This window comes from Xenopus tropicalis, chromosome 5 (assembly GCF_000004195.4).
Source record: "Xenopus tropicalis strain Nigerian chromosome 5, UCB_Xtro_10.0, whole genome shotgun sequence".
Taxonomy (NCBI): Eukaryota; Metazoa; Chordata; class Amphibia; order Anura; family Pipidae; genus Xenopus; species Xenopus tropicalis.
In genome coordinates, this window is record NC_030681.2 from 57,186,070 (window position 1) to 57,212,956 (window position 26,887).

General features: G+C 37.8%; 1 protein-coding gene across 3 annotated transcripts in view; it reads right to left on the reverse strand.

The window, feature by feature from the left end:
* Positions 1-1,233: 1,233 nt before the first annotated feature.
* The window catches only part of sdccag8 (serologically defined colon cancer antigen 8), a 142,068-nt gene continuing 116,414 nt past the window's right edge, over positions 1,234-26,887 (reverse strand). For 2 of the 3 annotated variants that reach the window (XM_012963721.3, XM_012963720.3), the window contains 2 exons: positions 8,227-8,353; positions 1,234-1,436 (listed from right to left, as the gene is read on the reverse strand). In XM_012963721.3, the coding sequence (XP_012819175.2) occupies positions 1,416-1,436; positions 8,227-8,353 (148 nt within the window). In that variant the 3' untranslated portion in view covers positions 1,234-1,415. Of the gene's footprint in view, positions 1,437-8,226; positions 8,382-26,887 lie in introns of those variants that run through there. The other variant, XM_012963723.3, reaches the window with a different exon arrangement.

Genomic DNA, 26,887 nt, shown 5'->3' on the forward strand with positions numbered 1-26,887 from the left:
GCCTGGCAATTATAGGCTCATAAGTTTGACATCTGTGGTGGGGAACTTATTCGAAGGTTCTTTAAGAGATTATATTCACGATTGTGTTCTGTAGAATGGCATTAAAAGCAATAATCAGCATGGCTTTATGAAAATCAGACAAATTTAATTCTGATAAAGCGTGTAGGAAGCTGCACAGAGTGGGTGCAGTAGATATAGTTCCATCCAGGATGTGGCATGCTTGCAGCAGAATCTTGACAAACTGGCAGTCTGGGTGCAGATAAGATTTTGTGGCAGATTTACTAAAACAGTTCTCATCTTTTCTTTTTAAAACTTCAGAAAAACAAATTTCCATGAATATCTGACATTTACTAAAAAGTCTGAACTGAAAAAGTATGTGCAGGAAAAAGATTTAAAACTGCAACATTTTTAAATTATCGCACTGAAACCTCTACTTTTTTGAACTGTCACATAATAAAAACAGCATCAAAAAAACGAAAACCTCTAAATTTCTGAAGCAAAAAAGGATCATTCAGGGAAGGGAATTCTGCCATTGACTCCTACATTATCTTGACAGGTTTTAGCAGCTTAAGGTGGGATATGATTACAAGTGGACCATACAATAAACTACAGGATGCTTTATTCACCAGTATGTTCTTACAGCTAATACGAGGCCATCCATTCAGATTACAAAAGAGGAGTTTTCATCTTAACATGTGGAAAGGGCTATTTTTACTCAAATTGACTCTTAGTACAAAGTTGATCCAGGGACTGGTCTGATAGTTCTCTTGGAAATCAGATTAGAGAGGCTGCAGATAAGGCTTGGTTTATTTGCCTTCCTCTGAACCAACTAGCAGTTGGGCAGGTTTTGCCTAGTCAAAAACGCTGAACTTTATGGGCATGTGTAATTTTTTCAACTGACTATTTTACTATGTATTAGCAAAAAAGACATATAAGATATTATGCATGACTCTCACATAAAAACCCCTTAAATGCACTATTGTGTAAGATGGAGGAGTAAAAATACCACCATAAACAAGCTGCCATAAACACTAAACAGGTTCTCCTCTTTTCACTCTTGTTATCATTCATGTGCATAACAGAACTGAAAGAATGCTTCAATAAGTGTGATTACAATTATAACTTTTTAAAATATATTCTGTGTAGATGATAAAATTCTGTGTAAGATATAACAATCTTATTTGCAGAAAATCCAATTATAGCTTCTTTGATGAAGAAAAGAAATCAATTTGATTCTCTGGAAAGTATGATTTATTTTGTGACAAATATTTTTAAAGCAGAATGCAAATAACATATTGCAGAAAACTTTTTTTAATAAACAGAAAATCTATGGTTGGTTGGATTTGAATCCAAAAAAACTTTTCACTTGTAGAAACAATATTACTGCAGCAAATAAAGGAAGATTCCCATTTATTCTAATGAGCCATTTGAATTTTCTGAAAGAAAAGAAAAAACACGATTAAAGGAAAGAACTCATCACAGTCCACACCAATAAAAAGAACATCCCACTTGTCAAAGTGCAGCTGCTGTGTGATATGTTTTACATGCTCCCAGGGACAGTCCTGCATGTAAAAAGGAGACCACAGAGAACTAAATGGCTTCATACCCATAAAGATGGAGATGCAAATACACAACAAAACATTCTTGTCTTCATCCCTATTGGTACAGCTCAAATAGTACTGACAGAAAAAGCATCTTCAAACAGTGTGTAAGGCAACCACACATGGGAATGGAAGCCAACAACTGTGTGTAAATTACCTTAGAAGGGATACTGTCAAATGCTAAGACAACAATGATCCATCCAGCAAAAAGAATGAAACAGAATTAGCTTATTTGTATACAAAGTCATTTTTGGCAAATAAAATGTTTACATATGTCCTTCATTTCTTCTACAAGCTACGTGGTCAGGGATATTAGTTCATCTTTCCAAACTGTTTGGCAATGTTTATTTTACTAATAATACTATTCAGATATTTCTTGTCATGGACACATAAACACAGACTATTTATCTGGCTGCCTAGTTATTAGGTCCATCACACTAATAGTACCATGGAAATAAAATTCCCATGGTACCTTGCACATAGTGATTCCCCTTTTTCACAGGTCTATTAAGCAGGGAACATGGAAAGCACTGTCAGAACTGGCATCTTGGCTAGAGGAGAGCTGACTACTGTTACATCACTTTAATAATACACGTAGTCAGGATGAGCAATGCAAAGAACAGAAAGGGGCACATTAATACTGCTTTCAACAACAATTTCATTAACAAAAACTTCTTAAGTATTTGATTGATAAATAAATGTCTACTGTAAAACTCCTTAGAATTTTCTTTCATTATCAAAAAATTATATTTTCCGTATCATATGGCTGCAGTTTCTCTTTATGCATTTCCTATCAATAATAAACAAACATACATTTATTCAGGCTTAAGTTAATTTTATACAAGTATGTCTCATAACAGGCACATTAATAAATGTAGGATATTTTTGCCATTATGCACAAACTACTACATATATACACATGTAAAAAGTTTAATTATTTCAGTCAAGTCAAACAGAAAAAGAGAGCATAGCTATTTTCAGATAAAATAAACCAATTAAAAATATATAAATTTACATACAAACTGCCTCATTGAACCGGCTGTGAGAGTATGATGGACAATGACAACAGCAGATGGTGATAAGGAAAATCTTATTAGCACTTGATTTTAAAATGTTCATGTGTTATTGAAGATTAGTGCCATCTACTGGAAGTGATGCATAGAAAATAGTCATATTTACATTCTCACTTTTTCTTTCTCTCCCACTTTCCATAATTATGGTTTTGAAATAAAGATAAGGTTATTTACTTTGAGATGGGTGTAAGAATAATTATGGATTTGTATACAAGTTCACAACAGAATGGATGAAATGATTATTCAAAAAATGAGGCAAAAAACACACCCTTTCCTTACAGTTTACATCTTGTTTATCTAGCACCTTTCCCAATTTTTTACATGTACACAAAATGCACTAGTAAACAGGGCCCTCTTTATCTCATGTATTGTACTGTTTGTAATTTGCATGTTTGATGGATACACGTACACTATTGCAGAATATGCTGCCACTTTATTACTACATGATAATAATACTGTTATTTTCAGTCATTGCTGTGTATTATACTTTATGTACCTGTACCTGGAAACTATGATGTTACATCTTTTTTAAATCATTGATCAAATAGGAAGGTGGCTGTGTACTTACCATTGGCCTGCAGGTTTCAGGCAAACAGATTATATAACCTACCTCAGCACCCTTGAAAACCCCAACTAATGCGGTTTCTCATCTGCAACAATATGTTTGGCGAGCAGTTTTCCAGTACTATTAAATAGCACAATCTTAGTGGTCAAGTGGGAGGAAAGTAGATTAAAGATGCTCAGTCACTTTTGATAAACCCTAGGTACATGTTCTGCCCTTTTCCATAATGCGTTACTGAGTAGTCCTACAACAACTAAGGAGGGGCAAAATCTGGTCAGGTGGTCAAGCATCTGGTTTTGGGGTAAATCCCCAAGATATATGTCACAGTCAAAAATCCTTTATGAATATTTTAATCAGAATGGGTGCCCTTATGTAAGTAGTTCCTTCCAGCTGACATGGACCACCCAGTAGTTCTAAACTATTTTGATAGAATCCTCCTGCTCTCTGCTAAGAGGGAATCTGTCCATCCCATGGTAAAATCATTATCATAGCTGCCTGAAGCAAATGATAGCATACAAAATCTTTCTGCTTCCATTCAAAAACTTTCATTCCTCTGCTCCTCCCTACATTTCTCCACTTGCATCTATTTACATTCTTGGTCATCTCCTGTGCTCATCTCTCAGCCACTGTCTTTTCACACCACCAACACCCACTGCCATCTCTAGTCCTAAAACTTTCTGGCTTGCTGCTCCTTAATGCTGGAATTCCTTCCCAAAATTCCCCTGTAGGAAACACAGTCTTAATCTCTTTAAAAAGAAACTCAGAACCTACCATTTCCAGCACTAGAGCATTACCTGTTCCAGTCTCTAAACGGAAGGGCCAATGTCCAAACCTTTGCACACTTTTGCCTTCCTATTTGTTTCTGTATGTTCTCTACACACACAGATTGTAAGCTCAGTTTTTTAGCACTTTATTGTTTTTTGAGCTTGTTGATATATTTACATTTTTTGTTCTGCAGTTATCGGGCTTTAAGGGCTATTTGGCTGCTAGATATAAATTTCCCTAACAAAACCTCAGCATTCTATGAAAACTACTCTAAAAAGGGCATATTACTAAACTGGTTGTAGAATTTTATGTGGTAAATTTAGCAACCAATTCTACTTTCACCCTTTGCTTAATATGCACTTAAGGGCAGCATCCACAGGTATTTTAACTTACACTTGCAATGGAATTTTAATGTTTTACACCACAAGGCAAGCGTTAATTGATGGCACTCTGATCAGCACTGGTGTCCCCTCCTGTGGACATGCATGCATACCTCCCAGCTGTCCTGATTTTCACAGGACAGTGCCAATTTTAATAGCTCAGCCCACAGTGTCGGATTGTTACTGAAAAGTCTCTAATTTCCTTTTGATCTCCTGCACTGAAAGCTAAAAAAGATAAAATGTTTTTCAAACTAATTAAATAAGTAGCTGAAAATTTAACAATCTATACAATTGTAACTAATAAGCTAAAGAGGTCTCTTGGGGGAACTAAAACTTGCAGCTTAAAGGGCAATTTCACCTTTTTAGCAAAACTGTAATAACAGATAAAAGAAGACCCCAAAACCACCAGAAAGGTGTTCAAACTTTAAATAACCTGCCAAATCTGGAAAAACGGGAGTGGTATTAAGGGGGTGTGACCACAAAAAATGGGCGTGGTAAAAAAATTGCCACACTACGCGCCATATGTACATGTATAGGGCAGAGTAAGATCAACACTTGCCCTGTGCAGTGGAAGGCATGAAAATGCACTGCAGCCAAACAACTTAAAACGCCCACTAGTACAAAATTATTTTTTACATATTTCACTTTTACATGTTCCACCATTTGACTGTTAGTCAATCTCAATCTGCCCTGTGGCACATTACCAAGGAAGAGCGAACTACTGCTCTACTAATAAAACATTACATGTACTGCATGTACAAATGACCAGCCATTTAAAATGTTTGTGCTTTAATGCCAATGGTAAGTTAAGTTTGATGTATAAAAGCCAATGCAGTCTACAGCAATAGTCTGAAATAACTGCTGATTAATTAAGCAGTATGAGGATTTCAGGTGTGCCCAGTTAAGTGAACTGGCAGTTTTAACCACATGTCTTTTCACATTCATTAACTAAGCTATAGGAAATTAAAATTACACATGTACATTACATGTGTACACAGAATTACATACTGAAGTTAAAAGCAAATGATACTAACCCTTTTGTAAAGCTTAATGGTATGTACCCACACGTGTGTAATGTACAAGGATTTTTATGTTTTTATATTGTGTTTCAACACACAGCAAGTGTTAATTAATTTCCAACTTTCCTGTGAGATTTTACTGGACATCAATGCTAAACAAAAGCAAAACTGTACAAATCTAGAATAGCCCACATCAGGGTCGGACTGGGCCGACCCCTACCAGTGCTCCCTTAGGCCACCGGTGTCGCTCCCCTGACGCACTGAAAGTAAGTTTAACTTACACGCGCTCAGGGGTAGAGATGTAGCGAACCTCACAAAAAAAGTTTGCGAACCCGTTCGCGAACTTCTGCCAAAAAGTGCGAACCCCATAGACTTCAATGAGAAGGCGAATTTTAAAACCTAGAAAAGCCATTTCTGGCCAGAAAACTGATTTTAAAGTTGTTAAAAGGGTGCCACGACCTGGAGAGTGGCATGCCGGAGGGGGATCAAGGGCAAAAATTTCTCTGAAAAATACATTGTTGACACAGCGTTGCGTTTTGTGCTGTAAAGGGCAGAAATCACACTACATTTCTAAACTTGTGTAATAAACTGCTTTTACAGGACTATTGGGTTACAGCAGATGAGATCAGCAGGACAGCTGCCCACAGCAGCTACATACAGAGCAGTAGAAAGTAGATTACTAGTCAGCAAAGCTACCTAAACTGTCCCTCAAATCCCTGCACAGCTCTCTCCCTATGCTAACTCATCAAGCACACACAGGCAGAATGTAAAATGGCTGCTGGGCTTCGGTTTATATATGGAAGGGAGTGGTCCGGGGGTGGACCAGGAGGGAGAGCTGCCTGATTGGCTGCCATGTATCTGCTGGCTCTGGGGTGAGAGGTAAAAATTTGGCTCCAGCTAAGGCGAACCCAAAATTGCGAACATGGCTAAAAGTTCGCGAACCTGCGAACACCCGATGTTCGCGCAAATTAGTTCGCCACATCTCTACTCAGGGGAGGGCATTGGGCAGGTGGCTGGGGCCCATGCAGGGAGTAAGGGGGGGGGCGCAGCAGGGGCCCCTGTGGGGGGTTAGGGAGGGGCACAGTGTTATATAGGTATAAGAGGCTAGGCACTAACAAAATCTGATAACCTGTATATTTATTCAGACTGGATCTAAAATACTAATAAAATATATGAACATTAAATCTATATCTATCAGTTAAATCTTCATTAAAAAAAAATATTTATTACAAGGAATCACAGATTCCAGAATTCACATTTTCTTGAAAATGTTTTACCACTCATCTAAGCAGCGTCTTTAGTTCAGCTGGATGTTTTGTTACCCTACAGCAGGATACAAAGCATCCCTTGTTCCTTCTCCATCAGCTAACATGTGAGGTGCTGCTGATGAAACATACACGGTGTGGCTACTTTCTGAAGTAGCGCAAAGTTCCCTCATCGGAAAACTTCAGGCAACTTTGCACTACATATATATTTCCCCAGTGGCGATTTGCATGTTAGCTGATAGAGTGGAAACAAAGGAGTTTTTTTGTCGCAGAGATTAATCGCAGGCAACAAAACGTCCATCCCTAAAGGGCAATGACACATGGTGCTATTTGTAGCCTGCATTTAGTCACAGCTACAAAATGCTAGAAAAAAACCTGCCATAGATCGCGTAACAGAGCTCCCTTGACAAAGGCTATTAAGCCGAAATGTTGGGGTATTCTCTCATCCAGAATATCTGCCTTCATATCTTTTTTCAATTTTTTTCACTGGGTGGTATGCATTGATATGTTTATTGATGGATATTATGTTTTTTTGTTTTTTTTAAACTACAGTTTTAGGGGTACAACACCCAAACTCTCCACATTTCTTCGCCCTATAGCGGAGCAGGTTGCTTGTGCTTTTCTAAGCGATCCCGCCCCCCGTCTTTTTGTGGCGCCGCTCCGAACCCCCCAATTTTCTCATTGACTTTGACAGGGAAGATTTTCAAACTGCTGCCACACTTACAGCTTTGAAGCTGCATCCCCCAAACTTGAATAACATAATAATGGGGTCACCCCGAATGAAACAGCGACATTTGTTGGATAACCCTAAAGTGGGAGGGGCCAATCAAATTTCACCCATAGACTTTAATGGGGAAATTGAAACTGCTGCCAATCTTACAGCTTTGAGGCTACACTCCCCAAACTTGAATCACATAATCAGATTTTACCTACTGACTTTCAATGGGGAAATTCAACCTGCTGCCATTCTTACAGCATTAACCACAGGGTCCCAAAACATACACAGTTGGTCACTAGGGGACTGCAGTTTTAGTTATGAAAAGTGGGTGGAGCCACCAACAGCCAATCAAATTTCACCTATTGATTTTTATTGGTTTGATGCCAGAGTTCACAAACTTTGACTTTCAGTCACTAGGTGACTATGCATTCAAGTTGCATAGTCACAAAGTGGGAGGGGCCAACAACACCCATTGACTTTTATGGGGAAATTGAAACTGCTGCCAATCTTACAGCTTTGAGGATACACTCCCCAAATTTGAATCACATAGTCATGGGGTCAGCCTGAATGAAAATATGATGTTTGTTGGATGGCCAAAAGTGGGCGGGGCTGTGAACGTGTTGGAATGTCTTTAAAGGGCAAGAGTATCTTAGGCTGGTGTGCCCTCCACTATTCTAAATAGATTGTGTAATTGCATAGAAATTCCATTGTATGCATTTTTGAGAAATTACTTGACTGGAAGTATAAATTGTCGTACTAAATACTGTATATCATGACCTGGATAAATGAAAGTCATAGGATGAGTAAAAAAAAGAATTGTACTTTTTCTGCATTTCACATTACCTGTTTTTTTAAGGCCTGGACTTCTTCTATTAGCAACTGCCTTTCCTCCATTAGCTCATTATATTTATCAAGGAGGTTGACAATCCTTAGGGCGCTATTCATACAATGCTTGTCAAGTTCTTGCAGTCTAAATAAGAGAGTGTTGAAAAGTTAACCTATGAAACAAACCAAAATAAAAGGCAAAAACTGTCACAAATGGTTACAAATGCAAATGCTTTTAAACCACAGTCACACATGGTGTTTCTGCGTTTCTCCACCTGTGTTTCGGAGGCAGGCAGAGAGAAGCCGATCAACTCTCATTCACAACTCTGTCGCTGCACTGGCAGTGCTACACAAAGCAGCAGATAAGGGTGGATCCTCTTCACTCTGCCTGCCTACAAAGCACTGGCAGGGGGAAGTGAACGGTGTGCAATGTGTGACTTTGGCCTAACAAGTAGTATTCTGTCACAGTTCTATCAATGCAGAAAAGAGTAATAAAAGAGTGATGAATTCAATAAACATAATTTTGCATTTATTTACTGCTATATAAAGTCTATTTCACTGGGGGGGGGATTTTAAGCAGCCCCCAGTGAAATAGCTAAGCTTGTTCTTGGGCCGCTGATCCTGTTAGAAAAAAACTGCACCAGCCCATCGAAAAGCTACCTAAGCACTGAACTGGCATCTCTGCGCATTCAATCCTTTGGCACTTGGAGCTTTTCACATGGGCAGTAGAGTAGATTTGCTGAGTTTCTGCGACTGATTTTTGCAAGGGAGTACGGTAGGAAATGTAAGTAAAATGCCAGCACAGAGCTTAGTAAAGTTCTTCAACAGGCTGGTGCAGTTTTCTCCTAACAGGAGCAACAGCCTGGGAAAAAAACTTAGCAGTCTATTTCACTGGGGGAGTAGCTAATATTTTGGCACCACCCAGTGAAATAGACTTTATATGTCCTTTACTTCAGTAAAATGTCATGTTTTCACCCAATGCAAAGCTGTGGAAGAAGCTTTTTGTGGAAAATATTAAAATATTGAAATATTAATATCAGATAAAAAGATTTGATGATTATAGATTTTTAAAATTCAAGACTTTTTCATTTCACACATGACACTTTTGTTATAATGCTCCGACAGATACTCGAGAGTGTTCTATTTAAAAACACTAAATATTGTTTAAATGTAACACGCTGATCTGCAAACACTTCTGTTATAATAGTGGGAATATATATTATGTAAATGTTTATATTGAGTTTACAACCCCACTTTTGTTTCAATGATTTTTATTAGAATTTTTCAAAGAATTAAACACAAAAAGAGAAATATAAACTCCTAGTATTATAACAGAACTATCAAATCTGTACTGGTGGCTATATTGAATCCACGGATCCCAAACCTTCATTAATTGTTTTTTTTTTTTTTTTATCAAGGAGTATGCTAGTAAGTTTTTCCATAATTGAAACTTTATTCTTGCCTTGACCTCCGGGAAGGATAAGTGGGGGGGGAGAGTCAGGCCTTTGCAATAACTTGTTGGGTGGCAGTAAAAATGTGTGATTAATGTATGTCGTGCTTTGGAAATTGTCTATTGTCTTATTTAAGAGGGTCTCCTCTGAACTTTTGGGTATGTAGACCTGAAAAACTGTATAAATTAATTGATAAACCCTGATCCATAAGCATTGTGCTTTATCACAGTGCCAAAATATGTGTGCCATTGTACCTGGGGCAGCACATCCCCTTCATCAATTTGGATTAGCTCCAGGAAGCTATTTAGCTTTACGACTTGGAACCAGGTACCATCTGCTCAAAACCTTGCATGATGTTCCTTGAGCTAAAACATTGACAGGGTTATGCATAGTATTTGTAATAATTTCTTGCCAATCTTGTTTGTTTTGGGCAAGCGACAATTCTATATTCCAGTCTTTTATAGTGTATATTTTAGGGGGTTAATAGACTGAATGCTAGTAGTTTGCCGATAAAGGAAACGAAGAAGACAAATTGAGTTTACAACACCTTTTAAAGCAAGGTCACCCCTAGGAAGTATAACGTTGGACAGCCCTCTTGGTTTACTGACAATGGAACAGCTACTGGTTAATTAATATTTACCAGTAGTTAATATTACATTATTGTTGCTATTATTATTATTATGTTAATATTTCATGGCTTTCTTATGACATTTGTATCAGCAGTGCTGACCAACGTCTAAGAGGCTAAGGGCTGTATAGTACTGTACTTAGATATTAAAGGGCCAGTAGAAAGTTTCTGCCACAGAATATAGCTGGGATCCTATTTTAAGGCCAGCAAGTGTCTTCCACCACATTAATGCAAGTACTGCAGTGGGGAAACTACCATAGAATGTACCCCAAGACTAAAGTAGGTGCAGATGTCACAGCCTCCTTTGCTGGAAAGCCTGACTCCTTAACATAACAGCACTGGAGTGCTACGTAATATGCCAGAACTATAGAAAATAAAGATTAATAAAACAGCATTTCATCCCTTTTCCTTCTTTTTCCACCAATTTATCCTCATTATTTATTCGTTGTTCCTTTTTTATTCTATCCACTGGTTCTCTTCATAATCCCAAATGTTGGTTTCTCCCCTCTGTAATTTATGTCTCCCCAATTCCTCCTCTGCTTAGTTCTTTTTATTTTCTGCGGTCTACTTTATCCACTTCCTTTTATCTTTTGCCCCTTCAATGTAATCTCCCACTTACATTCAGCTCTCCAAATTTCTCTTCTTCCTCTAGTTTATTTTACTTGTTCTCTTTCTAATATTCTCTCTCTTTTTCAGCACTTGTTCCACTTTCATTATGCCCTCCATTTTTCCCTATGCTCCACTCTTTCCTCTGATTATTCCCCAATACCTTGCCCTTCCTTCTCACATTTTTCTAATTCAATCCCTATTACACTTATTTATACTGCTCAGTACGAACTTTTTTACTTCCCAATAGTAAAAAAACAACAAATTGCACCTTATAGCAGCAGGTGCCATTCCACGGGGCAAAATACGTGGAGCTTTATTTTATTGTACTTTGCCCTCTGTTAATAAATGCCACCTTATATTGCCATATTTTTCAAACGAGTTAAATTTAAAGCACTTTTACAAATAAGATACAAAATACATATTTTTGTTTATATACGCAGAAGCCTAAGCAGCAGGTAAAGATGATTGCTTATTAGATCACCTAAATATGAACACCTATAAGATATGCTGATCATCTGCATTGGCTTTCATGCAACCATATGGTATTATCTATTTCAAATAATAGATCTGCCAACCTTCTCTCAATAAAACCAAACAACTTAAAAGTCCACCTAATGTTGCACATAAGCCAGTGCACATATACAGTAATGAGGAAAAAAAGACAAAGCTTAGAGTTAAACATTAAAGAAGAATCATTATTATACAAAACAATTTACTAAATTGTAGTGGATGTTTAATAAATGTAGTTTACAAAAAGCATTTATTATTTTTTCATGCAGTTCTTTAGATAATTAATGATGTATAAAGTAACCTTAACCTGCCGCAAGCAAGATGCATATTGCTGTGAGTTGCTGTAATCATACAATAAAGTTTGGGTGGATGATAATATCAATGACAGTTACCCACTTAATTATTATTGTTATGTCATTAATGCTACAATCTGTAAGCCATTTTTGGATAGATAGAAAGATAATTACCAGCCGTTTTCTGTTTGGTTTTGCTAATGACCAGGCCTATCAATGAAAATTCCTTCTAAGAGGCAGGAGACAATAACAACCTCACTTCAATTTTGGTTATTATGCAGTTGTACTCAGAAATTACCTTTGGAAGAAAATAAAGTTTTGTACACAGGACCACCTTGCTCTTGTAAAAGATGTACAGGGGAGATTTGTAGGAAAAGTGCTGCTAATTCTGGTTCTTTCCTGACAAAGAGGAAGACCACCTTACCCAAGAATAGTCAGAGGCTTACTAAGTGTTCAGGTTCAAAGGGTTCTTGTAGTAGAGCTTGAAAGAGCAGATGAAGGTCCATAGAGGTAAGGGAGTCCACCAATGAGTTCTAATATGCTGAGTCACTTTAATGAAGGTCCTGATGTCTAGTTGGAAAGACAGCTGCTTATGTAATGAAAGTGTGCATAACTAAACCTTAAAATAACTAGTACTTAGGCCTTTGTCAAGGTTTTACTGCAGAAATTTCAGGATGGAGGGAAGATTCAGCTGTGAACTGACTGTCTGCAGGTGAAGGTTTTCCAGCTTTGCTGTCCATATTGCCAATAGCCAAGCTATTAGGTATAACATCTTGAGATTGTGATGTCTATATGGTCTTTGAATGAGGTCTAAAGATAGGGGTAGCCTCCATGGCTCCATTACTAACATCGACTGGAGATCTTAAACCAGATGGGGCTTGATGAATGAAACCTGAAACCATCAGATCTATTTGGGGCCATACCAATTTTTGGGTGATTTGTTTGAATACCTACCAATTTAACTTTCACTCTACCAAATCCTGCATCTGATGGCTCCGAAAGATGCCTGTAATCTGGTGTACATGGGTTTCTGCTTTAGAGAGGATATTGGCTGCCTCTTTCCAGGTGGCATAAGTGTGTGTGTCCCTTTAGTGGTTGATGTAATGGACTGCTGTAGCATGTCTGACTGGAATTTTACTGGGTTTTGCTGTACATGGTCTGTTCAGTGAAGTTTGCTTTCAGCCTCTGAACATCTGCCCTGGACTGGAAGACACCTATTTAGCCAGTCTCTGTGGTAAAGTTGTTCTCTGACATCCACTGCTGTAGTGTCTGGAGAGCTGGGAAAGCTAGATTCTGCAGCAGAGAGATATGTTCCTCTTGTACTTTTAATTTATAGTTGCAGTTATTACATGTTAAATTGTGCAAAGGGCACTAGGTCTATAGATAATAACATAGGAATGTGTAGATGTCCTTATGGACATATCCAAGTCAGAAATGGGCCAGGAATGGTCAGAGTGGGCCACTGCTCTGTGTTTTGTAGTTTTGTCTTTGGTGAGAAAGACGTGGTGAAATGGAGATTACTAGGAAGAAGATTGATGGATCAAGGTAATCTTTTGTGATGCGTATGATCTAGCAGCTTATGTCTGAGAATCTTAAAGGAGAAGGAAAGGCTAGTAAAGAGTTAATCTCAAGCTGCAGGCATACCTTCAGTTGTCTCAATAGTGCCCTAAGTCTTCCCATATTTCTACCGTTCAGATCATCAGAAGCCAGACAGAAAGAAAAAACGCTGAGCTGTGTAAAGAAAGTTCCCATAATGCCTCACTCCTGCACAGAGACCCAGACCAAGTGTACATGCTCAGTAAGTAATACAATGAGTCAGCTTCCTGCTAATTAGCTCAGAGCCACATTCCTAAGGGGGGGAGTGCGTTCTTAGCATTCTTGAGGGAGGGGGAAGCAGGGGAGGGGAGAGAGCAGAGAGCTGCATGTCTCTGGCACAGGAATTACAGACACAAGAAATCTTTTGACAGAACTCAGTGCAGCGTTTCTGTGAGTGCTTATGTCTGTATTTACATAGACCTTTCTGATAAAGCTTACTTAGTTTTTACCTTTCTTTCTCCTTTAAGGACTGAAATATGCTGCAACTAGGGTTGCCACCTTTTCTGAAGATACTAGACTGTTAGATACTAGACTCATTTGTCAACAAGACTTTCTCACCGTTGGAATATCAATTAAAAACAAACAGTAACACAGGTACAGGCACAGAGAATATGTCGTTTCCCGGACACCAGAAAAAGAGAGAGATGCCAAAAATAAGAATGGAACGATGCGGATTGTGAAGATCAGCACTGATCTTCACAATCATAAGGCTGGTAGTGTATGCCCTAAGTTGAGCTCCCGTTATGGTAACTTTAAAGTGGTACATTTGCTCCTTCATAAATATATATATATATTTTTTTAATTCAGGCATTTTATCATACAATCTTCAATTACAGCGGCAGTTACACATAATGTTACAACATTCACAATCAGTGTAACAAGGTGCAAATATAACATTGGAGTGAAAAACAGAGTTTATCAAATGGCTCAGGTGGAATTTTACACATTAAGTATCTAAAATGTAGGAAGCACAATTTTTGTAAACCCTTTTCTATAAATGTTATATATACCATCTTTATGCAGCCCACTCCAACCATTTATCCCATATTTTTTTATATTTTTTTGTATATAAGATTTTCCAGTGCACATAAGTGTCTGATTTCTAAAACCCATTGAGAGGGGATGGGGAGGGGGTGCAGACTCCTTCCATTTTCGTTTAATAATGTTTCTTTAATAAAGATACTTTGATGATGTGTAAATGCCTCCTGTATTCCTATACCATATAGTGATACTCTTGGGGTTCTGGAGTCTCAAAAATTTCCCTCCAGTATGCAGCCAAAGCTGTGCATTCCCATAGCATATGAATAATGGTAGCTTGCTGCACACGGCACCTGGAAAATTCAGAGGGGGATGTGGGGAACAACTTGTGTAGTTTGGCAGGATAATAATAAGCTCAGCATATAAGATATAGTTGAATCATTCGATCTCTATAGCATAAAGAAATTTATATTGGGATGCCTGTAACTCGTCCCAATCCTCATCGTCTAGTTGGTCGATATCACCATGGGGGTAGCTAGAGAGGCATCTCTTGTGCCTACCCCTACTCAGGGATCATTAGCCCCCTGCCATACACTGCACTGTCCCCTAGGAATATAATCGTGCATGCGCGTGTTTGCGTGCATACAGGAGCGGATGGGGGATGTTAGGAAGCAAGGTATCCAGCCCAGTTGCCTAGGGTGCCTGGCCGGCTTGGCCTTCCCCTGCTTTTTTTTCAAAGTATTCAGACTCAGGCAAGGGCAGGAGCTGGCCCAAATCAATAGTCTAAATATTTTATCTAGTGTGGTAAAGAAGGACTTTTTAATTAGGCAAGGGGCTTGCAAAAGAGCATAAGTTAATTTGGGTAGGCGTATCGTCAAGTTGTATTTACCCATTGGGCCTATAAAAAGGCATTCCCAAGTTTTATTTTTCTTGATTATGAAATCTTTTAATTGAAGTATATTTAGGTTATAGTATTCAGAGATAGGTAGCTTAATTACTACCCCCAAGTAGGTAAATGTATCTATTGGGAAGGAGAGGTTGGGCAGAGTGACAAGTGCTGGTATAGGGATCTACTGTTGGAGCAGAAGAAGTCTGTACTACATATGCCAAAAGGAGAATAAAAGTCTAAGCACCAACTTTCTTCATTTGACTTGTTTCTACAATGCACTGCTGAACAGAATAATCATACTGAGATTCAGACAGGCTTAAACATGGCCATGGGTAAATACACTTTGATAACTGGCAAGGAGCATATAAAAAGCACAACACACAGCAAGGCACTCAAAAATTTGCTAAAATTATGAACGAAAAAGCCAAAGACATAACTAATATGGGGGGATTTCATTCCAGGACTGCCGTACCCTACTCTGAAGTGTTATTCACAATTCTTCTATTGAGCTATCATCATTTGGAAAAAATGTATTTTCTAACATACATGTTATTGCTGCTTAAGTTTTTAAACATCACACTATTATATATCAAGTCTAAGTTTACTACCTTTATCTTAAGATATAATATTTAATATAGAACAATTTAAATAGCCCGAAGAGTGCAGGATTTTCATTTTTCAATTTAGAGAGAAATTTTTATTAACAAGAGAGTGATAACTGACTGTGTAAAGAAGCAATTCAAGTTAAATATCTTCCTTTAGAGCATCTGTGCAACACTCTGCTATAGCTTAGCTGAAAAAAACATAATGTAAAGGGAACAGAGTGCCAGCAGTAGTAGATTTGCAATAATCTTTAATGGGATAGTGGATTATCCACAACCTCGTTAAAGATTATTGCAGTTTAACTACTGCAGGAGGAGTTCTCTTTCCTTTACATTATTTTGCCACATACATTTGTTGTCAGCTAAAATCACCCTAACAAAATATTTTAGGACTATCCCATATATACAGCCAATTATTAAAGAAAACAGGAAAAAATACAGTGCCTTTCAAATATAAATATATAAATATTCTAGGGCATATGTTCTTAGTTTGTGTGAATAATATAAAAAATTATTACTGAGCACTGCCAGTGTATATCCAGAGAGAAATACGCCACACAAAGGTGAGAGCTCCTCAGGGCTAAAATATTAATCTAAAAAAAAGTCAACCTGAAAAGTAAAGTCATCCTTCCAGTAGAACAAACATGTATAAGAATGCACCACTTAGACAAAGATGCTGTGATAACAGTAAAAGAAAACAGTTTCTGCCTGGAGGCCAGTTGCCTTTCCAGCAGCGGTAAGGCTGTTACAAGGCCTGCAGTACCATTTGTTCCATTACACAATCTCCTGAAGCCTTTTGTAGAGAGCTAAATCAACTGCCTGTACCAACACGACACATGGCTTTCTATCTTGAATGTTTGCTAATCCAGACGCTCCAACCATCTTTATTTAAGATGCCATATGGTTGGCAGAAGCCTGTAGATCTAGCAGCACATCTGCTTCTATGTTACTTTTCTGTCTCTTTCCATCCTTCTCTACCAAGTAAGATAATAATTTGCAATATTTTAATGAAAGAACAATAATTAAAAATAGAGTAAGTTTAATGAAGGCAATCATTCCTTTATTGTATAATAACAATTGCTTACAAAAATGTGCAAAATTGGAAAAAAAATATTTGTTGACAGTTTTGTTCTACAGTGACTGTTTTACAATAAAAGTTTAGGGTTTATGTAAGCAAGGAAAAGGTTTTATGCACAGCATGTAGCCCTTTACAAAAGCAAGCAACTTAACCCTTTGCCATGTAGCTCCTCTATCTGCTGGCAAGAAAAGGTTCCAATTGCTAAGAACGTACTTGTTACTTTCTTTGCAGTTAGAGGTATTGTAAAGAGTGGTTATATTCCCCTGGGCAACAGGCCAAGGGAGTTGTTATGTTGGTCCTGCAGTGCTATCACTGGAGGACTGACCTTCAAGTTGCAGAAACAATTGGATTGCTTGTCTGCTGAACAACACTCTGCAGAAGCCATCCATAAGGACCCGTCCAGTGATGACAGCTCCCCTTCTGATCAGGAAACGGTATACAGACATTATTTACAAATATATATATTTACACGCAACACACTTTGTAGTAAAGATCGTTTTTTTTTTGGTTTGTTTTTCTATTTTGCACACGTTTATATACACACACTGTCACACAACTTTTAGAAGTGTGCATACATGCATACACAAACAACTTAAGAAAAATTATTTATTGTACCCTTTTGTCTATTGGTTTTAATCTAAAAACTTAATTTGACAGCATGACAATTGGATCAGGTATTTTGAACACTACTTACATTGTAGGATCAGTTATTTTATTTCATAGATTTGCACAATTTTAAATCTTTGTGATTTTATTCCATTTTTAGCCCTGCATTATTGTTCATTAAATGTTTCTAGCATAGTTTTGCAGTTTGGTATAGAAAGTTCTATTTACCCCTGTTAGTTTTTTCAGAATGTGCACTTCCCAAAAATATTTGGCTTCCTGGTGCCTTGCATGTACAGTTAGTGGGTCTTACAGTACATAATACACAGGCACAGGGCTTTGTTTGGAAAAGTTGAATTTTAACATTAATACAAACAGGGGGTTATTAAGATAATAGATAAATACAAAGTATTACAATAAACACAAATAAATAAAATATATAGTTGCAATATGAGTCAAAGACACAAGAGGATGGAGGTCCCTGCCCCGTAGAGCTTACAATCTATATGGGAGGGTAACAGACACAAATAGACAGATATAAGTGCTGTAGGTCACAGTGGGACACTACAATATAAGTGCTAGTTTCCAGATTAGGTGCAGTGCGAATGCTCCAAAAGGTAGTCTTTAAGTTTAGTTTTAAAAAGACTGAGGGAGGATTCTCTCCGGATGAAATCAGGGAGGGCATTCCAAATGTAAGGGGCAGCAAGGCAGAAAGGTTTAAGGCGGGAAACAGCAGTAGTAGTGGGGGGCGCAACCAAGCAGTTGCTCTGCGAGGAACGAAGGCGTCGGCCAGGAACGTACAGAGACACAAGGGAAGAGATGTAGTGATGAGCAGAGGAATTGAGGGCTTTGAAGGTTAAGAGAAGGAGTTTGTAAGATATTCTTTGTTTAATAGGAAGCCACGATAAGGACTTTAGCAGGGGAAGGGCCGGAACTCTCCTGGATGAGAGGAGGGGAATTCTGGCAGCAATATTTAATATAGACGGTAGGTGGGAAAGATGGGAGTTAGTGAGGCCAGTTAGTAGCAGGTTGCAGTAGTTAAGTCAGGATACAATGAGAGCATGCATGAGCAGCCTAGCTGTTGCAGTAGAGAGAAAGGGACGGATTTTGGCAATATTGCGTTAGAAAAAGTGACAGGTTTTGACAGTGGTGTTAATATGGTCAGAAAAGGAGAGACAGGAGTAAAAGATCACCCCCAAACAACGCGCCAAATAGACCGTGTTGATGAGGGTGCCTTCAATAGACATAGAAAAGGGGGGGGGAGGGATCAGGCTTAGGCAGAAAGATAATTAGTTCAATTTTTGTTAGGTTCAGTTTGAAGTGGCGTTGGTTCATCCAATTGGAGATAGCCAGGAGGCAGTTAGAGATTTGAGTCTCAGTTTCAACTGTTAACGAAGGGATCAAAAAGTAAATTTGGATATCATCAGCATACAGATGATATTTAAAGCCAAATAAACGGATAAGATCTCCCAAAGACAGCATGTAAATGGAGAACAACAATGTTGGGGTACCGCAACATTAAGAGGAACTTTTTTGTGTTTTTTATTGTGTGTGACAGATGTGGCAAAATGCAAAATTTTTAGACAATTTTCAGAAATATAAAAACAGCAAAACTTATGAAAGCTTTGCAGTTTGGAGTAGAAAGATATATTTACCTATTTTGGATTAATCAGGATGTGAAGTTTCCAAAAATGTATGGTTTTCAAGGGTCCACATACTTTTCAGTGCTCGTATGGCACATAAAATGCAGCAGGTGAAGTGTTAACCATGAAATTCTGTTTGCATTATTTTCATTTTGGAGCCTATACATGCCATTAACTTGGTTAAACTAAAGCACATTGGCCATCAAACTGCTCATTAGACCCCTGGCATTTATTTTTAACTTGTTTGATCTTGGTACACTTGGAAGATAAGATGCTGTAAAATTCAAGCGATTTTAGAAAACTTAATCAAAAGACATATTTAACCATTTTAAGTTTGGGAGAATGTATACTTTACAAAAAATATATGTTTTTCAGTGGTCAGCATCCTGTTTTACAGCTTCATCCCGCCCTTAAAGCAGTGTGTTTTAGAATTAGTTGAAATGTGAGCCATGAAATTAGAAGCAAGATATATTTTGGGGTCTCCATAAGCCATGTACTTAGATAAAACTATGCACAGTGGGCATCAAACTGTTTAGTGGATCCCTTGCATTCATATTTAGGGTGTTTTATCTTGGTACCTAACAACATGTGAAAGATAAGATGCTTTGAGGCGATTTTCAGAAATGTTATCAAAACTGCCAACTCTAGAAGAGTTTTGCCATTTGGTAGTTTGGAACAGAAAGATATATTTATCCATTTTGTATATGAGAGATTGTGTACTTTGCAAAAATATATAGCTTTCTGTTGTGAACATACTTTTCTTGTGGCTTTAACCAGCACTAATTCTAGGACTGCTTCCACCCCATCTTCACCCACTCATTGCTTACCTATTTGGTTCAAAGGGGGGCGGCACATAAGTAGAAGAGCTGAATTTCTATTTTAAAAAATCTAAATTCAAAACTTAAAAAGTTACCAGGACCACTTTTGTTCTGCCCCTGGAAACTAGCAACTCACTGCCTCGTACATAAAATAAAGTGAATGTGTTCTTTTTGAAATAGCTGAAATAATAGAAATGAGAATATATGTTCTTTTTGGGCAAACCCAGCGTTCAAGGACTTCTTGGTTATGTGGTGATTGTTATAACCTCCTCTCCTGAAATGCTGGGATAAATATTCTCCTCCATTCATTGGCGTTGCTGTATTGTACTTTAAAGCAGAGTTATTGGCTGCCTTTTTCAATTGCAGCGCATCACTTCACCCTTTTTTTTCGACTATGCATGTGTCTAAAGAAGTCCTCCCTGACTAATCATACACACACATCTACATGCTGACCTATGTGCTGTGAGCTTCTACTAATATTGTGTTGCTATGTGATCCTTCGCAGATCAGGCGAGGGGCAGGCAAAATCAACAGTGGCGTTAAGGAGGGTCATGTGATATTGGCAATCAGGTGATCGATTCTTTTGATTGTTCAGGTACATATTGCTGGTAAGCAAATCTGCAAAATATGCCCAATAATTTTAACTGTTTTTATTTTTTCCTTTCATTGCCCTTTAACAGGAAGTCTAGATGAAATGTTAAAATGGAAATTGATGTTAGAATGGACTTTTAGTGTCCCGTAGATATAGAAATTCAGAGCCAATTTGCAACTGACCATCTTTTTCAGATCTCTGTTTTGTAGTCATTAGCGTCTGTTTTCCTTTCTTTATCCTGAATTTAAAGTGTTACCTAGTTGCTGGAAGTCTGCAATGCCTGGACACTAGAACACAGGTTGCAGTGCACTTTGATACCACCTGCCTGAAACAAAGGCATTACACAACCATAAAAAAGTCAATATAATACAGCAATTGCATTGAAACCGGATAATATCTATTTAAAAGCGCATCTTTTAAAAAATGCTTATGGATGTGTCAGAATGCAAGTACTAGTTGGACCCCAGAGCAAACAAAATGTGGCTAGCTTACTATGATTGCTTATTATATAATTTATAGGATGAAATGGAAGAACACAATGCTTCTTTCTTTTTAAAGTACTACCTTCCCCCTCTTTTCCTTCCTCTTCTTCTTTCCTTCCAACTTGCATTAAAATTTCCCCTGCCAACAACCTAAGATCGATGTTGTCGGCAAGCACAATTACAGGCTGCCAACAACTTAACACCTACGTTTTTGGGTTTAAGGTTATGGTATAAGAAAAATGTGTTGCCTAGCAACATGGTCTTCATAATGCAGCCATAACCAGCCAAAATGCTTGCAAGAAAAGGGTCAATCCACCATTTCTTTCAGAAAGGCTGTCTTTTAAGACGGGGGGAGTAGTTGGAAATATACGTAGCAGGACAATAATGGAAACAAACTACGATGCATCTATAGTGCACTTAGGAATGGTACAAAAGCACCTAATTGGTGTGTTTGGAAGAATAATTAGGTAAGTAAAAAGAACCAGCAATAATTAAAAAGCCTATTTACAAAAAATAAAGTAATAAAAAAATAATTTAAAAAACAAGCCCCACAGAGCAGAAATCTATAGTAGCTCCAATTGCAAAACAGTAATACGGGTATGGGACCCGTTATCCAGAATGCTCGGGACCCAGGGTTTTCCAGATAAGGGATCTTTCTGTAATTTGAATCTCCATAACTTAAAAATCCATTTAAATATTGAATAAAACCAATAGGCTTGTTTTGCCTTCAATAAGGATTAATTATATCTTAGTTAAGATCAAGTACAAGGTACTGTTTTATAATTACAGAGAAAAAGGAAATCATTTTAAAAAAATTGAATTATTTGCTTATAATGTCAATGGGAGATGTCCTTTCCATAATGTGGAACTTTCTGGATAACAGGTTTCTGGATAAGGGATCCCATACCTGTACTATGAATCAAAAAAGCTATAGTAATAAACACAGTAAAAGAACACCTGCTGTTACAAACACAAATATTAAATTTTTTCTCCAATGTCTTGGAGAATACCCCAAATAGCCTACAGACTTGAGTATACCTGTATCATATAAATAATTGGGGCCTGTAATTGTCTAGGCAGGTTATCCCAGTATTTCTTAGGACTCATTATCATACTACAGACAGAAAAAAATTTACACAAGGGGTGTGGCTGCACAGCTTAATCATGGGAAAATGCAAAAGATCCGTTCATTCGGCTTTAAATACCATCTGTATGCTGATGATATCCAAATTTATTTGTCGACCCCTTCATTAACAGTTGAAACTGAGACTTCAAATCTCTAACTGCCTCCTGGCCATCTCCAATTGGATGAACCAACGCCACCTCAAACTAAACCAAACAAAAACTGAACTAATGATCTTTCCACCTAAGCCTGGTCCTACCACCACCCCCCTTTACTATCTCTATTGATGGCACCTTCATCAACCCTGTCGATTCGGGGCATTGTTTGGGTGTGGTCTTTGACTCCACCCTCTCCTTCTCTGACCATATTAACACCACTGTCAAAACCTGTTGCTTTTTCTTACGCAATATTGCCAAAATCCATCCCTTTCTTTCTACTTTCTACTGCAACAGCTAGGCTGCTCATGCATGCTCTCATCCTATCCCAACTTGACTACTGTAACCTGCTACTAACCGGCCTCCTTAACTCCCATCTTTCCCCCCTACAGTCTATATTAAATACTGCTGCCAGAATTCTCCTCCTCTCATCCAGGAGAGTTCAGGCCCTTCCCCTGCTAAAGTCCTTATTGTGGCTTCCTATTAAACAAAGAATATCTTACAAACTCCTTCTCTTAACCTTCAAAGCCCTCCATTCCTCACTACACCTCCTCTCTTGTGTCTCCGTATGTTCCTCGCAGAGCAACTGCTTGGTTGCGCCCCCCACTACTACTGCTGTCTTCCAACTTAAACCTTTCTGCCTTGCTGCCCCTTTCATTTCGAATGCCCTCCCCGATTTCCTCTGGAGAGAACCCTCCTTCAGTCTTTTTAGAACTAAACTTAAAGAACTTAAACTTAAACTTTTGGAGCACTCACCCAGCACCTGATCTGGGAACTAGCACTTATATTGTAATGACACCCACTGTGATCTACAGCACTTATAGTTGCCTATTTGTGTCTGTAAGTTACCTTCCCATCTAGACTGTAAACTCTACGGGGCAGGGACCTCCATCCTCTTGTGTCTTTGACTCTTAACTTATTGCAACTGTATCTTGTATTTATTTATTTTTATTTATTTTTATACTGTGTATTTATCTATTATTATCTTAATAACCAGCGGTTTGTATTAATGTATTCTACTGTACAGCGCTGCGTACATAAGTAGCGCTTTATAAATAAAGATATACATACATACAAAGAAAACAATTTTCCACTATTAAGCCAAATCACTGCAAGTAATGTTTTACTTGCAGCAATCCAAGTGTACTCCAATATCACCCACTTTAGGTGGGCATATGAGTGGAAAGATCTGCTCTTTTGACAACCTCGCCAAATGAGCGGATCTTATAGTGTATGGCCACATTAAAAGAGAAGGAACGGCTAATAAATAGTTAATCTCAAGCTGCAGGCATACCTTAAATTCTCTCAATAGTGCCCTTAAGTTGCCCCATATTTCTCCCGTTCAGATGAACAGAAGCCTCATAGGAAAAAAAATGCTGAGCTCTGTAACGAAAGTTCCCATAATGCCTCACTCCTGCACCAAGATGAAGACCGGTGTACATACTTAGTTTGTAAGACTATGAGGAAGCTTTCTGTTGATCACACATTCCTAAGGGGTGGAGAGAGTTCTTAGCATTCTTGAGAAATAGGGGAGCAGGAGAGGGGAGAGAGCTGCGTGTTTCTGGCACAGAAAAACAGACAAGAAATCTTGTATCTTTTGAAAGAGAACTCTGTGAGTGCTTATGGCTGTATTTACATAGACCTTTCTGATAAAGCTTACTTAGTTTTTACCTTTCCTTCTCCTTTAAAGTGATACTGACACTAAAAAACTACTCTTTAAAATTTTAATGTACATTACAAGTTACCTATAGTTCATATTGATCGTTTTCTTGCTGATCTACTTTTGTAAGTAATTGTTACTTGAAGTTCCTTAAGCTGACAGTCCCTTCTCAACCGTTAGTTATAGCTTCTAATGCTAACAGACTACTTCTGCACAAATATGGCAGCCCCCTCATACAGGAAGATGGGAGATCTGATAGGGAATGTAAAAAAACATTGTGCAAATACTTATAAGACAAAATTATAAATAACATGAAAAGACAATGTGGGGGCCACCTTGGATGGATTGGTAAGCCTGGATGTGGACTGGATTTTTTTACCACAAAAGGGGCTTTGAGTTAAAAGGTCTGAAAACCAGCTTCTCTTCTAATCTTCAATGCACATTCAAACAGGATAAAAATGTTATTTTTATAAAGCACAAATACATACCCACATGTGGTCAGGCAGTTTGGCCAATTTTAATTTAAGTACATTGACACATAGCAATGCAGTTTCATCCGTTCACATTTAGCCACACCACTGGTGCACTACACCTTGTAAATGTATTGGTCTTCCAGCATCAATATGCACTAATGTGTCATTGAGCAGTCAAACAGTATGTGTATTCACACATTCAAACACATGTAACTCTTGCACAACTATTGCAGATATTCATGTCAGAAAGGTCCAATACATAATAGTTTGTAAGGCTTTTTTTTTTGTTTTGAAAAGCCACCTGCACTATGATAGCAGCTAATAGATGTAAAACATTCTGGTGTCAGTACCTCTGATATTTGTCACACATAGTAGTGCAGAGTTACCATGGGTGACTAATCTCATTGTCTGCCAGGGCCCTTAAAATAGTGTTTTCTTCAGAACTATGAATATAGTTTATATAAATAGATGGCAGTGTTACCATGGGGGCAACTATTTAAAGTAGGTTTACATAGCAGATAAGATGTATAGAATACAATGAGTTTAGTTGTCATACAGGAAGTATGTATCTAGTAGTACCTAGTATCTAGGAGAATTAAGTCTTAAGCAACCAGACTTTTTTCTTGAAAATGTTTCACTACTCATCCAAGTGGCTTCTTCAATTCCAGTAGGATGAGTGGTGAAAAGTTTTCAAGAAAACTCAAAAGTCCAGTTGCATTAGACTGTATGAATGAAAATCTTCATAGGCATAGAGGACAAATGCCAGTCATGACTCTCTACACAACTAAATAATTAATACTTCTCTAATATAAAATGTGAGATTTTATTGGACCCCTTATCCGGAAACCCATTATCCAGCAAGTTCCAAATTATGGAAAGGCCAACTCCCATAGGCTCCATTTTAATCAAATAATTCACATTTTTAAAAATGGTTTACTTTTTCTCTGTAATAATAAAACAGTACCTTGTACTCCATCCCAACAAAGATATAATTAATCCTTATTGGAGTCAAAACAATTCTATTGGGTTTAATTACTGTTTAAATATTTTTTTAGTAGAATTAAGGTAGGAGATCCTAATTACGGAAAGACCCCTTATCCGGAAAACCCCAGGTTCCGAGCATTCTGGATAACGGGTCCCATAAATGTACTAGAATGCTGCAACACTCTTGGTAGGATTTGCTTCCAAACATATGTAAAAGAGCCTGGCTATCTTCGGCATTCAATTTCATCTCACAGATGTTAAGCTGGGTTGAGGGCTCTGTACAGGCCAGTCAATTTCTTCCACTCCCACACCTGCAAACCAATTCTGTATGGGCCTTACTGAAACAGAAAAGGGCCTTCCTGAAGCTGTTGCCAAAAATAGTAAGCATATAAAAATAATAAGAATGTCAATGTATGATACAGTGGAATCTGTGCCAGCAATGCTGAGTGTAGCTTAAACAGTTAGTTCCAAAAAGTAGAAAGGGTGCCCCCATACTTTTTGCCAGATAGTGTATGTTGGATTTGTGAATGAACTGAATGGGTGTAGGATTTTCCATGGGATATAACTGGCCAGGTTAAGTATTTGTCTGGGAGTTAAAAAATGACCAATAGTCAAACAAAGCACTAAAAGGTTCAGGTCTTGTACCAAAAAGAGATAAAAATGGGGGATGCTTATTACTTTTCTCCAGGAAGGGACATCATACTGTATATCTTTTTTCCTTTTGCATTTTGGTAGTAATTGTAGAACTTGTGTATATAAAGAATCCTGATTCCAGAATTATTTTTGAAAATGAAATATGTAGTTGTATTTTGACAGGTCTTTCTGCAGCACTAAAACAAAATGTGTGCATCAGAAGTGGCAAACATTCAAATTTCAGTTATGTTTATCCAAAATAGCACTGAACCGCTTCACTACTGATGCTATACTGCCTACAGCTTTATGGAAAAAGAGACAGATGGGGCGGATTAAGCAGGGAAACAGCTGTGACTTTAAAGAAGGGACAAGCCTAAGTTTTGCAGTAATGCTTCATTATCCAGTACTTCAAGGTACCAGTAAAATATGTATCTGTAAGGCAGCCAAAAAGGATTGTTTTTCAAATGATGTGATAATTACCTTTCGTTAACAGCTGACAGAAGATACAAAGTAATATAAAGCAGATTATGTAATTTGATTGTGCAATAGATTAGCTTTGTTAAAGTGATATTTTCTTCTGAGCAATACAGTTGTGAATATTTTTCTTTTTTTATACAGTCAGTGAGATAATATCTCATTTATATATTATCATCAAAATCCAAAAACAGAGAAAGGCAAGTTAAATATACATTTTTAAATGCAACTCATTTGGAGTCTGCATATGTCAGAAATGTGCTTTTTAAAGTGTTCCCAGTATGGCCTACCCCTGATTTCATTTAATGGGTGAGAACTGCTACATTTGTCAGAGGAATTAGTAACCCAAAGTTGTATGTTTGGTGTATACACCCTTCTATTGTACAGCACTGCCGAATATGTTGT